Source organism: Salvia splendens, chromosome 2 (assembly GCF_004379255.2).
Source record: "Salvia splendens isolate huo1 chromosome 2, SspV2, whole genome shotgun sequence".
NCBI classification, from domain to species: domain Eukaryota; kingdom Viridiplantae; phylum Streptophyta; class Magnoliopsida; order Lamiales; family Lamiaceae; genus Salvia; species Salvia splendens.
This window is the reverse complement of record NC_056033.1, coordinates 4,998,251-5,017,061: the sequence shown is the minus strand read 5'-3', so window position 1 is coordinate 5,017,061 and position 18,811 is coordinate 4,998,251. Positions and strand designations below refer to the sequence as shown.

Here is an 18,811-nt window from a genome sequence, read left to right as displayed (position 1 = left end):
CTTGACTCAAAATAAAGGACCATTATTATCAAAGGGGAAATAGTGTTGGTTTCTGGGATTACAAAGATAACTACCGGGCGTAATACAACCCAAAAGAAAGGAAAGGAAGAACTGAACTTAAAAATACAACGTATAATCGAAACTACTAAACCAGTGTGATTAGCCGAGTCGAGGAGGCCTCTTCCCGCAAGACGAGATACGCCCCGGTAGTGCTCTTCGGTTTGGCGTGTCGTCCCCAAAGGTAAAACGGCTACGTCTCTATTGATGCAGCACCGCAATCAACAGAGCTCCGGCGAACTGGATGGAGGAGAGGGCAGAGCTTCGACAGAAAAAACTATGCAGGGAGAGGGAGAGAGCTTATGATGCAGAATGCTTTTTGAATTGTGTAGTGATGCATGGAATGGCTGGCCTATTTATAGGCTCAGTCCACTGCAGGGGGTCAACAGCCATGATGGCTGTCATCATGGCAATTCGTAACCGACGTCGGTTACAGACGTGTGGCAGGAGTGTGCCATCCGTGTGTGGAGCGTGTGGATTTCTCACGTGGCAACCGTGACTGTGCCTCGCTTGACGACGTGTCAAGCCACTTGGATTGCTGACTCGGCGGTGGTCCAAAAAGAATAGTTTGGGCCAAGCACCAAGCCCAAAGACCACCCAAAGACCAATTGCCAAGATCCAAGTCCAAGTCCAAGTCCAAGTCCAAGTCCAAGTCCAAGTCCAAGATCGAGATCGGGATCGGGATCGGGATCGGGCTCGGGATCGGGCTCGGGCCCGGGCCCGAGGCCCGCGGCCCGCGGCCCGCGCCCGCGACCACGAGCACGAGCACGAGCACGAGCACGTGCACGGGCACGGGCACGGGCACGGGCTCGGGCTCGGGCGGGCGGGCGGCGGCGGCGCGCGCGTGTGCGCGCGTGTGGGCTCTTTCACCCATCTTGGTCCACTATAATTATTAAGTAACATAAAGTCACTTAATTTATACACATTAAAGATGTGTTAATCCTCCAATGTGGGATAATTAACACTAGTTAATTATTCCCTAAGCTCCATCTCCAAGCTTTAATTAAAAGCTAATTATGCCCAACTTTAATCCACTATTTCTCACTCACCGGAAATCGGATTTGAGAAAGTGAATATACTACATTTACCTACGTAAAATGTAGATCGACGCTATGTCATTTAATTTCACAAAATTAAATGTCTCGTCACATTTATTATTTGGTCAAAATCCATTGACCGGGCATATTTAATCCATGATTTTTTACAATCCCCCACATGAGTGGAAATAGCCGAATGCATATGCATGCAGACACAAGCTCAACCCTCGCGAGGTATATAAGCATAAGGATAGGTAGTTGTTGACTTTGAACCCTCCATAGTCGACACCATCGGATACACAGGCGGCTTAGTAGCGCGATGCTTTGAACTAATCCCCCACGGCGTGCACCGAGACAATGGTGTTAACACTTAAACACCTCAACCTCATCCGTTCTCACGTTTTGTGTCCATTGCGGTCTTGGACACCACTTTGGATTCATAAGTGCGTTTTTTATGAAGCGACCACACTTCGCACTTACGTAGGTGATTCTTAGTCAAGTACCTTGCCATACTTGGTCTCTTTGAGAATTCCATCTCTTTGAGATCCTTAAGAACCATTAAAAGTCATAGACTTAGCCTTTACCACGAGGCAAGTTCTCCAACACTCTATTGCTCTCTAGGGAATAGATATAGTTTGAGTGTTTTTCCATGAACTCTCATAGCTTAGTTGTCCCTTTGAACCAAGTTCTTGGGATCTCCAGTCATCATGGTTGGGTTACCACTATGACAATTCTTTAGTTTGTGGATTTCAAACCCATTCCCTCTAGCAACTTATTCATTTGATCACGGTTTAACCCTTTGGTTAGCGGATCCGCTAGATTATCTATTGACTTCACATAGTCAATTGTAATCACCCCTGTTGTGATCAAATGTCTCACGGTGTTATGTCGTCGACGTATATGTCGAGACTTACCGTTATAGAAACCATTGTTTGCCCTTCCAATAGCCGCTTGGCTATCGCAGTGAATCAGCACTGGTGGCACTGGCTTAGACCAACATGGAATGTCTTCAAGGAAGTTCTTAAGCCACTCGGCTTCCTCACCAGCCTTATCCAAGGCAATGAACTCCGATTCCATTGTTGATCGGGCTATACAGGTCTGTTTTGTGGATTTCCACGATACAGCACCACCCCCAATAGTAAAGACATATCCACTTGTTGAAAGTGAGTCTCTATTATCGGATATCCAATTGGCATCACAGTACCCTTCAAGCACCGGGGGGTATCTCGAGAAGTGTAGCCCAAGATTTTGAGTGTGTTTTAAATATCTCAAAACCCTCACAAGAGCTCTCCAATGCTCTTTGCTTGGATTGCTCGTGTAACGACTTAACTTGTTCACGGCACAAGCAATGTCAGGTCGAGTGCAATTAGTCAAGTACATAATGCACCCGATGACCCGTGCATACTCTTCTTGTGCAACGGGCTCGCCTTTGTTTTTGCTCAAGTGAACGTCGAGTTCAATTGGAGTCTTAACCGGCGCGCCATCATAGGCTTTGAATTTATTCAATATCTTCTCAACATAATGTGATTGTGTTAAGATGATTCCATCATTCGTTCTTAAAATCTTCATTCCAAGAATTACATCGGCTAGACCCATGTCTTTCATGTCAAAGTTTCTCTTTAACATGGCCTTTGTATCGTTAATTACTTGAGTGTTGCTACCCAAGATTAACATATCATCAACGTAGAGACACACTATAACATGACCGTTATTAGTGCTCTTGATGTAGACACATTTGTCGCACTCGTTGATTTTAAACCCATTTGATAACATCACATTATCAAACTTCAAGTGCCATTGCAATGGCGCTTGTTTCAATCCATATAGGGATTTCACGAGCTTGCATACCTTTTTCTCTTGTCCAGGTACTACAAACCCTTCGGGTTGTTCCATGTAGATTTCGTCTTCTAGTTCACCATTCAGAAACGCGGTCTTTACATCCATTTGATGAATCTCGAGATTGTGCAATGCAGCAATAGCGAGAAGCACCCGGATAGATGTAATCCTTGTTACAGGTGAATAGGTATCGAAGAAGTCATGTCCTTCTTTTTGTTTAAAACCCTTTACTACTAATCGGGCTTTATACTTATCAACTGTTCCATCGGCCTTAAACTTTCTTTTAAGAACCCATTTGCATCCTAAAGGTTTAGCACCTTCGGGCAAATCAACCAACACCCATGTGTGGTTTAGCAAAATTGAATCAATTTCGCTTTGAACAGCTTCTCTCCAATGCAGCCCGTCTGGGCCAGCAAAGGCTACTTTTATCGATGTTGGTTCTTCATCCAACATGAAAGCAATGTAGTCAGGACCAAAAGTTTTTGGTGTTCTGACTCTATTACCACGTCTTAGTACTGTATCTTTTGGATCGGGCCTTGCACGCTTGCGCGATTCAGGTTCCGCATCTGTTGATTTAGAACTAGTGGCTTCTTCTTCCACTTGTTTAGAACTAGTGGCTTCTTCAATTCTTGTCTCAGAATTGGTTGATACTTTTTCCTTATCTTTGCAAGGAAAGGTATTTTCGAGAAATACAGCATTCCTCGACTCAATTGTTGTTCCTACTGTGATAGTCGATATTTCAGACTTGTGAACAACAAATCGATATGCACTACTGTTAAGTGCATATCCAATGAAGATGCAATCAACCGTCTTAGGTCCGATTGTAACTTCTTTGGGCGGAGGAACCATCACCTTTGCCAAACACCCCCACACTTTGAGGTATTTGTAGGATGGCTTCCTTCCCTTCCACAACTCATAAGGAGTAACATCTTTTCCTTTGAGAGGGATTTTATTCAAGATATAGTTTGCTGTCAAAACAGCTTCCCCCCACATATTATGTGGTAATCCTGAACTGAGTAGCAGTGCATTCATCATCTCTTTTAGAGTTCGATTCTTGCGTTCTGCAACACCATTAGATTGTGGTGAATATGGAGCAGTTGTTTGATGAATTATACCACTTGCGTTGCATAACTCCTCAAACGGGGCTACATATTCGCCTCCTCTATCGCTTCGAATCATTTTGATTTTACAACCAAGTTGATTCTCAACTTCGTTCTTATAATTTTTGAACGCCTCTATTGCTTCATCTTTGCTTCTTAAAAGATAAATGTAGCAATATCTTGTGCAATCATCTATGAAAGTGATAAAGTACTTTTTACCACCTCTAGTTTGCAACATCTTTAAATCACATACATCCGTGTGAATTAATTCAAGGGGTTTTGTGCTTCGTTCAACCGAGTGAAACGGCAACTTAGTCATTTTTGCTTCAAGACAAATTTCACATTTATCTTGGATATCCAATTCATTAGCCTTTAGTAAATCTAAATTTACTAATCTTTTAATGGCTTTTGAATTTACATGTCCCAATCTACAATGCCACAAATTTGAAGACTCAATCAAATAAGAGGAAGTAGATGCTTTATTCTTATTGGCCAATGGCTTCGCAACACTTCGAGTTGCTACACTAAGCTTGAAAAGCCCATCGGTTACATAACCTTTTCCGATGGATTTTCCAAACTTATACAAGACAAACCTATCGGACTCAAATACAAGTTTAAACCCTTTATTAACTAGTATTGATCCTGACACTAGGTTCTTGCGGATGTCCGGGACATGCAGCACATCCTTCAAAGTGATAGTTAGGCCAGACGTCATCATGAGAATCACGTTGCCAACGCCGAGGACTTCTGACGATGCTTGATTCCCCATGTTGATCTTCCTCCCTTCAACAGCAGTGTAGGAGGCAAACTTGCTCCTGTCGGAGCAAACATGAGCAGTAGCGCCGGTGTCGATGTACCAGCCTCCCTTGTTATCAACAAGGTTAACCTCTTCAGTGACCACTGCAATGAGGTCGTTCTCATCCCAGTCCTTGAACTCCTTCTCAACGACGTGGGCTGCCGGCTTCTTCTTCTTGCTGCGGCAGTCTTTGGCAAAGTGGCCCGGTTTGCCACATTTGTAGCAGTCGCCTTCAAACTTCTTTGAAGGCTGCTTTCCCTTCCCTTTGTCGTTTGGACGGTTTGGGCGAGGGCGTTTGTTGGAGGGACCGCCCCGCTCCAACAGGTTGGCTTTGGCTTCATTTGGGGTGAAGCCCTTAGCCTTTTGATCACTTTTGCGCACGTCGGCCTCAATGCGCAACTTCACGATCAAGTCTTCAAGGGTCATCTGCTTTCGCTTGTGCTTGAGATAACTCTTGAAGTCCTTCCAACTTGGAGGGAGCTTGTCAATGATCGTGCACCTTAGGAACTTATCGGGCAAGGTCATCCCTTCAGCCACTAAGGAGTGGATGATCATTTGGAGCTCTTGGACTTGCTCCATGATGGGTCGAGAGTCGACCATCTTGTAGTCCATAAACTTGGATGCTACAACCTGTTCAGTCCCTGCAGCATTGTCTATGCTATATTTCTTCTCTAGGCTTTCCCACATTTGTTTAGATGTGGTTACATTGGAGTATACATTATAGAGGCTATCATCTAATGCACTTAAAATAAAGTTTTTACATAGATAATCCCCTTTTCTCCAAGCTTCATAGTCCGCCATGACTTCGAGCCTAGTCTCTTGGTCGCTTGGTGCGGGCGGCTCGTTCTCCGTGAGGAAGTTGGCGACGCCCAATGTTGTCAAGTAGAACAACATCTTCTGGTACCACCGCTTGAAGTCAGATCCTCCAAACTTTGGTGGCTTCTCGGCAGGTGGCATCATTCTTGGTGCCAAAGGTGCCGCAGTTGGTCCTTGGAAGGAACCAATTCCGTTGCCCCCGAAGGAGCCAACAACTTGGTTGGGCATAGAGCCCCCACCATTCATGTTGGGCATAGAGCCCGCCATGGTCGTACCAGCCCCGAAGGGACTAGCACCCGCATGAGACCCGAAGGCCCCAGCATTCGTGTTGATCCCGAAAGATCCAACGCTAGTATTGAGCCCGAAGGCACCAACACTCGATCCATTAAAGGATCCGAAGGAACCACTAAAAGTGGAACCAACCGAACCACCAAAGGTGGAACCAGTGGACGCCCCGAAGGGGTTGTCCCAAACCCAAGGGACGGTGGATGAAGCGGCTGGGAAGCCAGAAGTTGGCATCATCGAGGGAATCGATGAAGTGTTGACCGGTCCAGTGGTCGCCATGGTGGAGGGAATGGCGGCGGCGGTGGTGGCAGCGGCGGTGTTGGAGTCGGTAGACATCTCCAGCAAAGGTGTTTAATATTTCGAAAGTTTTAGTTCAGTTTAGAAGTCCAAATTCCTTCAAAGGCAAGTTATCTCGTCTTGCGATTGTTGGTTTCTGGGATTACAAAGATAACTACCGGGCGTAATACAACCCAAAAGAAAGGAAAGGAAGAACTGAACTTAAAAATACAACGTATAATCGAAACTACTAAACCAGTGTGATTAGCCGAGTCGAGGAGGCCTCTTCCCGCAAGACGAGATACGCCCCGGTAGTGCTCTTCGGTTTGGCGTGTCGTCCCCAAAGGTAAAACGGCTACGTCTCTATTGATGCAGCACCGCAATCAACAGAGCTCCGGCGAACTGGATGGAGGAGAGGGCAGTGCTCTTCGGTTTGGCGTGACTGTGCCTCGCTTGACGACGTGTCAAGCCACTTGGATTGCTGACTCGGCGGTGGTCCAAAAAGAATAGTTTGGGCCAAGCACCAAGCCCAAAGACCAATTGCCAAGATCCAAGATCCAAGATCCAAGTCCAAGATCGGGCTCGGGATCGGGCTCGGGATCGGGCTCGGGCTCGGGATCGGGCCCGGGCCCGAGGCCCGCGGCCCGCGCCCGCGACCACGACCACGAGCACGAGCACGAGCACGGGCACGGGCACGGGCACGGGCACGGGCTCGGGCTCGGGCGGGCGGGCGGCGGCGCGCGCGTGTGCGCGCGTGTGGGCTCTTTCACCCATCTTGGTCCACTATAATTATTAAGTAACATAAAGTCACTTAATTTATACACATTAAAGATGTGTTAATCCTCCAATGTGGGATAATTAACACTAGTTAATTATTCCCTAAGCTCCATCTCCAAGCTTTAATTAAAAGCTAATTATGCCCAACTTTAATCCACTATTTCTCACTCACCGGAAATCGGATTTGAGAAAGTGAATATACTACATTTACCTACGTAAAATGTAGATCGACGCTATGTCATTTAATTTCACAAAATTAAATGTCTCGTCACATTTATTATTTGGTCAAAATCCATTGACCGGGCATATTTAATCCATGATTTTTTTACAAATAGTGCTACAAGTATTATTTTCATAATGTGGCGTAGCATTTATTTAAATGTGTGTGACACTGAACAACAAAAATCTTGAATTGACCATCATCATACATTTAAAGCCATCTAGTGCTACAAAACTCAAGCTTAAGGCAATCCGCAGTCACAATGTAATGAAATGAGACATAGTAATAAATTTGAACTTCCAACAATTTTACAGGCTTCCTAATGTAAAATGGCCATCATGGATTTTCGTTTTTTACATTTAACGTCGTGCTATAGGTGCAAGTGAAATATATGTGAGAGCGCTACACGATTCATTGCCAAGAACCGTCATTGTATTGAAAATTTGAAACCAAGGCTACACAAGAGTACCTACCTTACAATGGACCAGCACGTTTTTGGCTTCACTGCGATCCAGAGGGTAGCTTCCACAATTTCTTCGTTGCTACCAATACTTTCTCCCTCTGATGTGAGTCGGGTTCTTTGTCATGTACGGAGACCCTCCATCTCATGGCACGAGAAATTCGCTCCATTTTGTCAATCACTTCGGGTGAATCTCTAAAGATAACTGTGCCTTCAGGACGCAGTATTCTATCGATTTCCACCATAAGATCTACAAGGTTACACCTGCAATGAAAACGTTGTTTGAGATCAAACACGGAAAAGGGAGACTTACTATCTTTCGACACAAACATTGAGCCAAGTAACTCAATTGCACTACAGGCTACAGCAATGTAAACGGAAGGTTTTCTAAAATGATGGAGTGACTTGAATCGTCAGAAATTTGACACTAAAAAGAACGAAGTATACCTGGTCTTTCCGGAATTGGGATCTTTAACAAGATTCTCGATATCATCAACATGAATCAAATCATAAGTACGAGGATACGTTGAGAAGGGCTCACACCTACAAGCATCAGAAAGAAACGATTAAACAATAATCAGTTAAATACATAACACTTTCAAGACATAATAAGGATATGGATTTAACACTAGATACGAAGATGAACGCAGTATGAATGCTAGAGAATAACGAGCAAGGGGGAAATGTGGCTTCCACGCACCAATCATGGAAAACTCCTATAAGTCCTCGATCATAAATGACATCAAGGGTTGAAGGCTTGCGAGCGGGGACAACATTCATTACCCAAACAGGATCAGATATTATGGCTGCTGCAAAGCCTCCAAAGAATGCATTCATATCCATGACATTTCGTATTGATGGAGTTCCCAGTTTTATGTTTAAGGAATTTTTGTAGTAAGCAACCCTTCTTGCCCATCTACGCTTGTCGGCCTCAAACACATCCATTCCATTTTTTATGACACTGGCCCTCGAAGGAGCTGTTGTCAGTCTCTCCGGCCATATTGGAATTGCTCCAACTGCGTATTCTCCCTTAACAGAGGAAGTCCTGCTAATACATTTCTTCAACTTGGTGTACCTGCAAATTAATAGCGTTAAATCCGTTTAGCAACAGAGCACATCAATAACATAGTGACTAAATCCACCTCGGTATATATATGATATATCAAAGTATGTGCGACAGATGAGGGTTTTCGAAGCAATAATAACAAGCAGCCTCTGATGCATAATTACCACGAAAAACTTGGGTCATCAGATTCATCACACAAGTTGAGCCCAAATATATTCAGGTTGGGATGACACAAATCCCCAATCGGTTTTTTCCAGATGGCAGTGTTCCCATCTACAACAATCAGCTCATAACACAAAGATCTGGCAACTTCTTGCAGCTCGGCCCATTCCTTATCTTGTTTGGCCCACTGTACAGGGGGTCCAGATATGACTAGGTAGCCTCCTGGTCGAAGTAACCGATCAACTTCAAGAAAATATGTAGCATCTGCACAGGTACAAGTGCAATGCGTTAGGGAACAGTGATATATATTACGAGACTATTAGGAAGAAGACTTACTATATGCAGTGAAAGGTATCAAACATCGAGAACAGTGGACCAAATCAAAAGAAAATCCAGAAAATGGAAGTCTACGTGTGCCAAGCATGGCGACAAAAGTTGGTACTCCTCTCTCCAACGCAAACTGTATCTGTGCTTTATGTGAATCTCTCGGGGCAAAGGAAAGAGGTAATATGCCTTCAGAAAGCATGTATCCGCCAAAACTAGCAACCTAGAAAACAAGACACAATTTTTCAAGACTTGTATCCAGTAATAAGTGTTACAAGGAAACATGGAAGGGATCCCTACCCCACACCCCATATCGAGAGCTGTTCTCAGAGTTCCCCCAGCTATAGGAATATACTGTTTCAGCTTCTCGATATATTGTTCAGCTCCATCAGGGAACATCGTACCACCACCAGGAAATATGAAATACGGACCTTCCCTCTTCATCCATCCCTGGTGGCCTTTCCTATCTGCTATTTTATTGTAAGGCATGTTATCATGCCATATCTGCACACAAAACACAAAAGCTAATGATCACGTGAGACGAAGCAAGCCTTCAACTTGCAGTAAATATCTGTCATGGAATCACTAGATGCACAAATGCATACACTAATCAACACTAAGTCTGCGCAACTGAAAACATATAAAAGCAGACACACCCGACATATATCAACCATTCAAACAATAACAACATTTGGGATCAACTTCAGTTCATTCCAAGACTTAAATAAACATTCTCATCATGTTGAAGCTCAAACACATAAGTAATAAGTTCACAGAAAAACCACATATTCATATCTCCTTGTACGATGAACAAGCAAACTTCTAAAATCATTGCCAATTCCCAAATCCTATCTGCTACTATAATATTGTAAGGCATATCATGCCATATCTTCATACAAAACATAAAGCTAATGATAACATGAGACGAAGCAAGGCTTCAATTGCTTCTAGCAGACTTGAGTTTGTGAATCTAGAAGAATTCCTCAATAGGTATAGAAGTACTTCATCACCAAAAACAACGGCAACTACCACTGCATTATATCTCTGGAGTGGAATTACTAGATACACAAATGCATACACTAATCAACACTATGGCTGCAACTGAGCACATATATATCAACCATTAAAACACTAACAACATGTGAGATTAATTCCAAGAACTAAATAAACATTCTCATCATGCTGAAGCTCAAACACATAATTTCACAGAAAAAGCCACATATTCACATCTCCCTACATGATCAACAAGCTAAAGCAAACTTCTAAAATCAATGCCAATTCGAAATCCCACTGAAACTACACAAGGAACAATTACACAATTGAAAACAGATATCAAATTAGTTAACCTTATGCAAGCTCTCCGGCCACTGCACAGGAACCTTGTAGCCATCGGGCGGCGGGATCAAACATAGCGGCGTCTCCTCGGGGCGAGGGCAATGCCTCTCCCTGTAGAAATTCATATCCCTGCTGAGCTGGCTGTTGATCCTGGGATCCTCACAGGGCATGTGATCCACCATATCGGCGGGGCATGCATCGATCGCCACGGCCTGGCGGCCGTGCTCGACCAGCGCCACCAGCCGGCCGCGGTGGCGCGGATCCGAGCGCAGCAGCGTCTGACGCCCGGAGGCCGCGAGCGAGTCGCCCAGCGGAGAGAAGACGAGGAGGAAGAAGAGGAGAAGCGCGGCGAAGAAGGCGGCGACGATGGCATCCAGCAGCCGCCATTGGCGCCCGTGGCGGTTCTTGGAAGACGCGAGATTCAAGAGGCCCATGTGCTGAATTCACAATCAAATGGAGCGCAGATGATTCAAGATCTCATCTTTACACTAAACATACACGCAGTGTGGTGCAGCGTCAGTGGGTGTGAGTGTTTCTTGAAGATCTAAATTGGCTGTCGCGATGCAAGGTCGGTCGGTGTTTTGCAATATCCTTTTTCTTATTAATTTCCCAATTACCACTACAACATGAATAATTAACAAGAAGAGAGTGTAATTGAAGCGTAAATAATGGCACCCGTTTATGTTATGCTATCTACAAATATATGAGCACTTAAATTCATACAATAATGTTGGATCTAGATATATCAAAATGAAGCTATCCACCGACCTAAGTGGGATCAAAATCATATGGAATAATAATCATAGTCTCGCTACTTAATTTTGCGTAGATATTTATATTACATTGTTACCAATCTCAAGTTTAAATAATAAAAAATATATATATAGAAAATGAAGTAGTAATATAAGAAATTTTTGATGCACACTCAGCAACTGAGGAAACTAAGGTGAACACTTAAATAGTGATGCAATTATGTGATCTTGTTTTAACTTAATTTGCATTGATTGATAAAAGTTTTTTCCTTGTACCTTTAATTGATAAGAACAGTAATTTTTTAACTGAAATTCAGATTATTGTTTGTCACCATAGTATTTTTTGCACCAGTTAACATCGGTAAACACCAAATAGCCATGGAAGAAAGAGACCAAATAAGTAACATCTCAGACTATGAACAGAGAATCTACAAAAAATCAATGTGTTTTGCATATGCTGACAAGCCCCATGGCTTTTAATTTCCCTTTTACCGAAAGCATAATAGCTTGTGATCTTCCAAACTTCAAATTTTCAACCTCCATCGAAGTAGTAGCTATTCCCCTTTCATATAGACCACAACTTAATACTTCCGCTGTGCCTTGAGGTTGTAATCATGTTTGATAAGGTTTGCTCTCAAAAGCATTGCTCTGAGTTCACGATCAAATTCATTGCCAGTCTGCAGGGCGCGCTGGAACGTCCCATTCCTCTGATCAGCATGCCGAGCATAAAGAATCTTGTTATGGGAGTCAATTCGAGCCTGCAGTATCATGCCAGTCGATGTCACGCACGCATAAGAAACATGTTTACCATAGAGTGCCAAAAATGAAGCTATGTATTTACACAAGCAGCAGGTGCAAATGATGACCTGTATCTGGTCATTAGTGATCAGGGCATCAAGTTCTTTCTCCAGGCCCGTAACACATGTATTGAAGGCATTTGCCATCATATTAAGGTCTACAGAGACGAAAGGAAGCGTGTACTGAATCAAAGCCTTGTTACGTATTTGCTCGTATAGAGTTTCCACATGATCATGTAAATGGATATCAAGCAACAAGTTTGTCTTGAGATTTCCTAGATATTCCAGACAGGAAGCATAATGGCTGCATAGTAAAACAAAATAACTCAAGTCAAACAAGGAACTAAAGATGCAAGTTCAGACAGCTTATTCTTTTTATTTAGTTCTTTCATGATGAATCACTGCAAACCTAGGGCTTTATTAAAAAATTGTCTATCTATCCGTTTATCTCAGTGACCTAGCTTATGTTTCTCATGGTGTGATCAATGCAAACTCAGTACCTAGTATAGAAATCATTAATGAGCTCCCTTATCTCGGGTACCAATTCCAAGAAATTCCGGAAATTCGTGTTATCGATGACTTTGCTCTGGCAAAAAGAAACAATTCAAGCAGTAAGAATTTACATGTTACAAACTCCCTGAATCACAGAAAATGACCACTTAAGAACAATAAAAACAAGGTAAAAGCTCGCCTTCAGTTCTGATCGATCAAAGCTTGCGAGTGCACAGAGAGTACCATATGTTGCAACATCTTGGGGTGCAATTATTTCAGTGTAGTTGTTCCCAAGTTCTGGACCAACTTCCAGGAACTGCAGATATCATTGAAATATTCAAGGGAAAATATATGCAGCAACAACAATGATACTCTCGAATCTAAAACACCATAGAGGGTGCTGTATATTTCAATAAACTAAAATGACTTCAAATCATTAGTATTAAGAGATGAATTTCAACCATGTATAGCTCTAATTCTCTATCACATTTAAGAGATGAATCTTTAGTAGTAGTATATCTCTAATTCTCTATCACATTTCAACCATCGGTGGTATGTCTCTATTGAGATTCTACCTATAACAAAGTTAGCAGCCATCCAGCCAACACAAATTTTCTGCTCTTTCCACATTGCATGCTTAACCACAGCAAACAATATATTCACTGGTGAGACGATGTTTCTTGAAACATAATGTTTCTTAGACAAACCTTTCGAGCAGCAAGCTTATATTTTTTCCCTTCGAGGTGAGACAATCCAGCAGCACAGCGTAGTTTTGCAATAGTAACAGGATCCAAGCCGTCTACAGCTTGCTCAGCCTTTCCAACGTAACTTGTAACATGAGTAAATTGACCCATCTCAATGCTAACCAGAATTGCATTTAGACACATATGAATTATATGTTTCGAGGTTGTGCAGTAGTCACGTGTTCGAATATAATTTTTAAATGCTTCACCAAGCCTGCCGTGTGCATAAAAGAAATCCCCGAAATCATTGTACCCCATCCGAATGCTCTCCTTGATTAAATTTGTCTGCAAAAGATAAAACTAGAGTAAGGGTGCTAAGCAGAACAAAAAAAGGACTGCTAATAACTTAGCTACCAGAAGTTGGAACTTTTGACATCATTATTTTACTATCAAGAGTTTCAGAAAGCTGAATATTCAAGTGTAAATCAATCAACAAATCAGAAACATTCAGCATTATCAAGAGTTTGGAGCAAGTTCAGCAGTCTAACATAAATCTCATAATTTCTGAGTAAACAAATCCAATAAAAGTATGAGACAACACACCAAAATCAAATATTGTCAACGATGTAAAGAATCTTTCTAGAGATGGTAAACAACAAGGTACTATTACTCTAAATATATTGAGAAGATGAACAAATTACCCAAAACCATTAGCAAATTCCACCTTCCAAAGCCAGACAATGTTTCCTTAACTTTTTCCCTTTCAATTTTCCTTACAGCTAGTTTTCCAGAAACCCACCCTAAAAATAACTATTGTACAGTTTGCAAATAAAACCAACGATCACAACTTAAAGTTTAAAATCATGATAAACTTGGCACAAGATTATAAAATTCAATCGACAGTAAAGCATTAAACTAAAGATTAACAACATAAAATGATAAAAGAGCGTACACTCTACCCTGTAAGCATTGAGTTCATTTTCAAGTTTCTCCTTTCTCGACTCGGCCCGTTGGTCCACGGCATCAGCCCAGGCATTATCCAGGCCGTAATTCGGTCCCAATCTGACATTGATCTTCCCGATAACTTCTCCGAAGAGCTGCGTGTCCTCGCCCTTCTTGATCTCGTCGTACGCCATTCGCAGAGCCTCCAGCTCCATCGAAGGGGCGCCGCATTTATCCGCGATGAAGAGGAGGCGCGTAGTCTTCGTGCGGCCTGTATAGAGCGCGGCATAGGCCTCGATGTCGAGCTGCTCGCCGCTGATGATGGGGCGGTGGCGCTGCGAATCGCTTTCATCCTGACCGTTGGCGTGGATCTCTTCGTCCCCGATAACAGCTCCCGCAGCATTATCTTCCGGTTCCATTGCGAGAGCAGTAGTATCAGTAGTTGGAGTAATCTAGGGTTTCTGTTGATGCTCTTCTTCCCTCTTCGTTTGGGTTTGCTGTTTTCTTGTGTATGCGTGCGCGTGCAGCATAAATGGGCTTCGCACGTGTAGATACATGGGCTTTTCCAATGGGCCTGGATATAAATATTTTGCCCTTCTGGATTATTGTTTAAATATCGTAGTAAAAAATAGTATACTCCAATATTTGTTGTTAATAAAAGGTTGACTAATGTAAATGTAGTGGAGTATACAACAATTATATTCATTCCGTTTTCAATATCAAGCCATTAGTTAGTAATGAGCAAAATCAGAAGATATATAAGAATGTAAATTACGATAAAAATATATATATATATATATAGTATTTGATACAATTCCTATAATATTTATATTAAAATTTCTAGTATCTAGCTTATGATTACTAATTTGCAACGAAATATAGTGCAAATTTTATTTCATACATCTAAAGGGGGTGCTTGAAGGCACTTTTCAAAGTATTTAAATTTGATTTAATCTTAATAATAGGGTGTAATAATGTAATCTTGATTGAAAGAGTGCTTGAAGGCACTTTTCAAAGTATTTAAATTTGATTTAATCTTAATAATATGGTGTAATAATGTAATCTTGATTGAAAGAGTGAGTTGCATATCCAGCTCAATCAAATTTGTATTCAACACTCCTCCAATAGAAGTTTGAGTTCGATTTCTCGTACCGTTTCCCAAGTCATGTGAATTTCAAGACATTCCAAGATACAATTTCCGAACAAAACTTCAATAATCCTTGACATTTGCAACACACTATGTTGCTTCCAAATCACAACTCATGTCCTCAACAATTGGAACACACTCAAAAGAACCAGAGACCAAAAACCTTAATCTTGTCAAAAAATGTAACATCTGATTTCCTAAATATTTACATACAAGAATCACAGCACACAAATCCCACAAAACAAATAACCACCCTGCTCTGCTCATGAAAAAACTGCATACACATACATCTCAAATTCCTACCAATCACCTCTAATTCTATCATCACTCATCAGCAACCTACAAACGGCTTCCTACACGCTTCGCCATCCACGGAGAGGACCTCCTTCCCTAAACTACTCGGACGTATCAGCACAGAGTCCACACACAGACCACCTTTGGTGTGTGTGCAATCAATCTGAGTGAGGGAGAACTTGACCTTGGTCGATGAGTTTGGATCCTCAACAACAAACTCCCCGACGTGGTAGTTGGCCCAGTTTCCTAAGTTTTCAATCATGCAGCGGGTGACTGCACGATGGCCATTCTGCGTTGTCAACTGGAATTGTGCTGGCTTGAGCTCCCAGCCATGCACATTGTCGTGATTGCAGACACGGCGGCCTAGCCTCTTACCGACTTTCCCAAGGTGGAGTCGGAAGAAGAGGCTGTACGTCCCTTTGGGGAGCTGGAAGTCAAGCTCCCCGTCCACTTGCAGCCACCAGATTTGGTGAAGGTATGCCACTGTTTGGAATCTGCAAGAATGAGGAATGGGAAATGATATCAACGTTGGTTCACAGCCTCTCGCTCCCTTCACATGATCGACACATTACACATACACATTCACAACATCAACACATTTCCAGATAGATAGTTCAGAAATGGATTCTCTCTCCCATTAACAATAGTATGTGATCAATTTCCAGAAAGATAGTAAAGGCATAAATTCAGAATTCGATGCTCTCTCTCACAGACACACATCTAACATTAGCTCAGAGTTGGATACTCTCCTCCACTAATAACAGAATATAACCAACAAATCGACTGAAAGGTTGCATAGACATCAAGAAATGAATTGTGCCATAAAAAGGTATAGATGCTTCCTGCTCTTTCTCTCTCTCTCCCTCTCACTTACACACACAAACGCACATACACGAGAAGGAAAAGTCACCTAGATTCATCAGTTGGAATATGATTCCAATAGCGCCGATCATCAATTCCGGTTATCGCCATAGCCTTGGAAGAAATTGCCAAACAGACGCCTCCACTTCTCTTATCAATCCACACTTCCTGTTCCACAAACACAAAATATCCATAATAATCCCAACTTTACAACACCCATAACTAAAACCCAACTAGATCGAAATCAATTATCAAAACAACAGGAAGCAAAACGCTCACACACCTTCGTGCCACCATCAAAGGTGATGGGCCTGCACAGCCGGGCGTACATGTCCATCTTGCCCTTGTCCCGTAGAGCCTGATCAGGCAGCTTGGACAGAATATACTCAAAATTGGAGGGCAATTTAGGAACCCAGATAAAATCGGCCGTCGACGCTGCCCGGAAAGCCCGATTAATACGGGCTATCTTGGCGATCTCGGGCGGGTCGAGGTAGGAGAGGACTAGGGCGACACATGATTCTGGTATATCCTCCAATCTGGGCCTCGATCTCGGGCCTGCGGGCTCTTCCGCCGTTGAAGAAGCGTTCGCGCCCATTTCGGTGGCCGGGAATTTCAGAAATTGGGGCTCTGTTTGTAGAGAGAGATAATGAGTAAAGAACGACATTGAGAAAAGTGAGAATTATTTATATACGTGGAAAATGCAACTGCAGAGAATTCAATTCAAAAATCGTTGATGGATTGCGTTGCGTGTGCCCCTCCAGTTCCACTCTCTACAGTTTCACCTTTTTTGATACTACTACAAGTTTGGAGTTAGGACAACATCAACCAGGTGGGATAAAATAATAAGTTAATTTGTTTGAGACAAAATTAAAATGATGAACAATAAAGCTTAAAATAACTAATATCTGATCAGATTTATAAAAATATTTAAATTAAAAATCAAACTGAAAATGATAAAGCACGCGTCCATAGCGAACGATAAGTTATAGCGTGTCAACTCGTCATATTCCTCCCCAGATTTGAATCTCCTGCGATGGCAAGGTGATGGTGGCATGAGGGGCCATGTGTCTTCTTATGCTCTTAGTTCCTCAATAAGTGGTTCAATTAATTTAAATTAAATTTGTTGATTTATTTCATGTACGTTTTCATAAATGAAAAGTAGTTGATTAATAAAATACTTTGAAAGGAAGTATAGCATAAAAATATTGATTTAGATTGCTAAAAGTCGATAAACCATAGATCCCATCCCCAAAGACCCCACTATCAAATCTAACAATTGTGTCGAGAATAAATGTTTTAATAAAACCAACGCATAATCTGGATGACATATTTCTAGAAATTCACATAAAAACTTACTCATTTTAAATTATTATAAACATTTACAATAAAAAACCAGCTCAAATTATGGCACATGAAATTAACTCGTTCTATCTAACTGTTTAAGTGTTTGTAACCTTTATTCTATTTTAAAAGCATCGGATTTTTTAAAATGTTGAAACTGTGGCTTTCGCTTTTATCTGTACAAATCGCTGTCAATATAATAAACAATCATATATTGACTTGAGAATAAAAGCTGGTGAAAAATAAGGGTGTTTAATTGAAAGTAATTTTGTGAAACTAGTAATTAAAAGTCTATGTGGTACAACATGGACCATAGATTAATTTTAAAAAATGAAATACAGGAAAGCTCAGACGTGTGTTGACCGACTTGCATAGTAAAAATCATCAATTGATTGATTTTTTTCAAAATAATAATAATAAGTTTTTTTTGTATATTAACATATATATGGTGGGCTAATGTATTAGCTCTTATCTTATTGTAGTGCAGTCGTTCTCCATATATTTTCATTTATATATACGTAAATAAATAAATGATTGTATACGATTGCTTTTTGCTTAATTCATACACAGTAAAAATAATCCAAATATGGTGTGAGCCTTATCCACATTCACAAAATTCTAATGGCCTCTACAAGTTTGATAGCTACATAATGAGAACTGTTATGTGTCGCATCTTTCCCTTTCCACTATACACTTTTTCATTAATTTTGTGATAAAAATGAGTCATCGTCGCATTAATAAACTCCTAAGTAACTATTTTATGCCTTAATCATAGCGTCAAATCACTTTACCACCATAAACAAATGCAATCCATGTTTAATATAGTGATAGTGTTACAAAATACCATGGACTAGTTGTTGATTGATCATTATAAAATTGTTAAGCCACCATAATTAGTTACAAATTAAATATGTTATTCTTCCCTTTGTACCTTTTGATAACCTCCAAATACATA

At 41.6% G+C, this 18,811-nt stretch overlaps 3 protein-coding genes across 4 annotated transcripts; all 3 read right to left on the bottom strand.

The window, feature by feature from the left end:
- Positions 1–7,465: 7,465 nt before the first annotated feature.
- Positions 7,466–11,231, bottom strand: LOC121759890 (probable pectin methyltransferase QUA3). The gene is made up of 7 exons (XM_042155462.1): positions 10,559–11,231; positions 9,513–9,716; positions 9,225–9,435; positions 8,891–9,152; positions 8,361–8,735; positions 8,108–8,203; positions 7,466–7,924 (listed from the first exon to the last, which is right to left on the bottom strand). Exons 1-7 carry the CDS (start codon positions 10,979–10,981, stop codon positions 7,702–7,704), a joined length of 1,794 nt encoding a protein of 597 aa, XP_042011396.1. The 5' UTR covers positions 10,982–11,231; the 3' UTR covers positions 7,466–7,701.
- A 456-nt stretch (positions 11,232–11,687) lies between these two features.
- On the bottom strand, positions 11,688–14,811 carry LOC121759875 (COP9 signalosome complex subunit 1-like). Its single transcript, XM_042155456.1, has 6 exons — positions 14,231–14,811; positions 13,296–13,616; positions 12,788–12,904; positions 12,597–12,682; positions 12,166–12,400; positions 11,688–12,057 (listed from the first exon to the last, which is right to left on the bottom strand). The coding sequence occupies exons 1-6, from the start codon at positions 14,630–14,632 to the stop codon at positions 11,881–11,883; spliced, it is 1,338 nt and encodes a 445-aa protein (XP_042011390.1). The 5' UTR covers positions 14,633–14,811; the 3' UTR covers positions 11,688–11,880.
- A 693-nt stretch (positions 14,812–15,504) lies between these two features.
- Positions 15,505–17,348, bottom strand: LOC121762233 (F-box protein PP2-A13-like). 2 transcript variants are annotated; one of them, XM_042158058.1, is made up of 4 exons: positions 17,207–17,348; positions 16,799–17,142; positions 16,565–16,683; positions 15,505–16,148 (listed from the first exon to the last, which is right to left on the bottom strand). In XM_042158058.1, the coding sequence occupies exons 2-4, from the start codon at positions 17,108–17,110 to the stop codon at positions 15,692–15,694; spliced, it is 888 nt and encodes a 295-aa protein (XP_042013992.1). In that variant the 5' UTR covers positions 17,111–17,142; positions 17,207–17,348; the 3' UTR covers positions 15,505–15,691. The 2 variants fall into 2 exon arrangements, with proteins under 2 accessions (XP_042013992.1, XP_042013986.1); XM_042158052.1 differs by lacking the exon at positions 17,207–17,348 and having other exon boundaries at positions 16,799–17,194.
- Between the last annotated feature and the right edge of the window lie 1,463 nt (positions 17,349–18,811).

What these genes read in the sequence shown, in the direction of transcription:
- LOC121759890 (XM_042155462.1), bottom strand. Translation starts at nt 10,981, where the DNA reads ATGGGCCTCTTGAATCTCGCGTCTTCCAAGAACCGCCACGGGCGCCAA. An exon ending in CTCTCGATATGGGGTGTGGG is followed by an intron (nt 9,436 to 9,512) that starts GTAGGGATCCCT and finishes CTTGTTTTCTAG; the next exon opens with GTTGCTAGTTTTGGCGGATA. An exon ending in GATACCTTTCACTGCATATA is followed by an intron (nt 9,153 to 9,224) that starts GTAAGTCTTCTT and finishes GTACCTGTGCAG; the next exon opens with ATGCTACATATTTTCTTGAA.
- LOC121759875 (XM_042155456.1), bottom strand. Translation starts at nt 14,632, where the DNA reads ATGGAACCGGAAGATAATGCTGCGGGAGCTGTTATCGGGGACGAAGAG. An exon ending in ATTAATGATTTCTATACTAG is followed by an intron (nt 12,401 to 12,596) that starts GTACTGAGTTTG and finishes TTTACTATGCAG; the next exon opens with CCATTATGCTTCCTGTCTGG. An exon ending in TCACTAATGACCAGATACAG is followed by an intron (nt 12,058 to 12,165) that starts GTCATCATTTGC and finishes ATGATACTGCAG; the next exon opens with GCTCGAATTGACTCCCATAA.
- LOC121762233 (XM_042158052.1), bottom strand. Translation starts at nt 17,179, where the DNA reads ATGTCGTTCTTTACTCATTATCTCTCTCTACAAACAGAGCCCCAATTT. An exon ending in CCTTTGATGGTGGCACGAAG is followed by an intron (nt 16,684 to 16,798) that starts GTGTGTGAGCGT and finishes TTTGTGGAACAG; the next exon opens with GAAGTGTGGATTGATAAGAG. An exon ending in ATTCCAACTGATGAATCTAG is followed by an intron (nt 16,149 to 16,564) that starts GTGACTTTTCCT and finishes TCATTCTTGCAG; the next exon opens with ATTCCAAACAGTGGCATACC.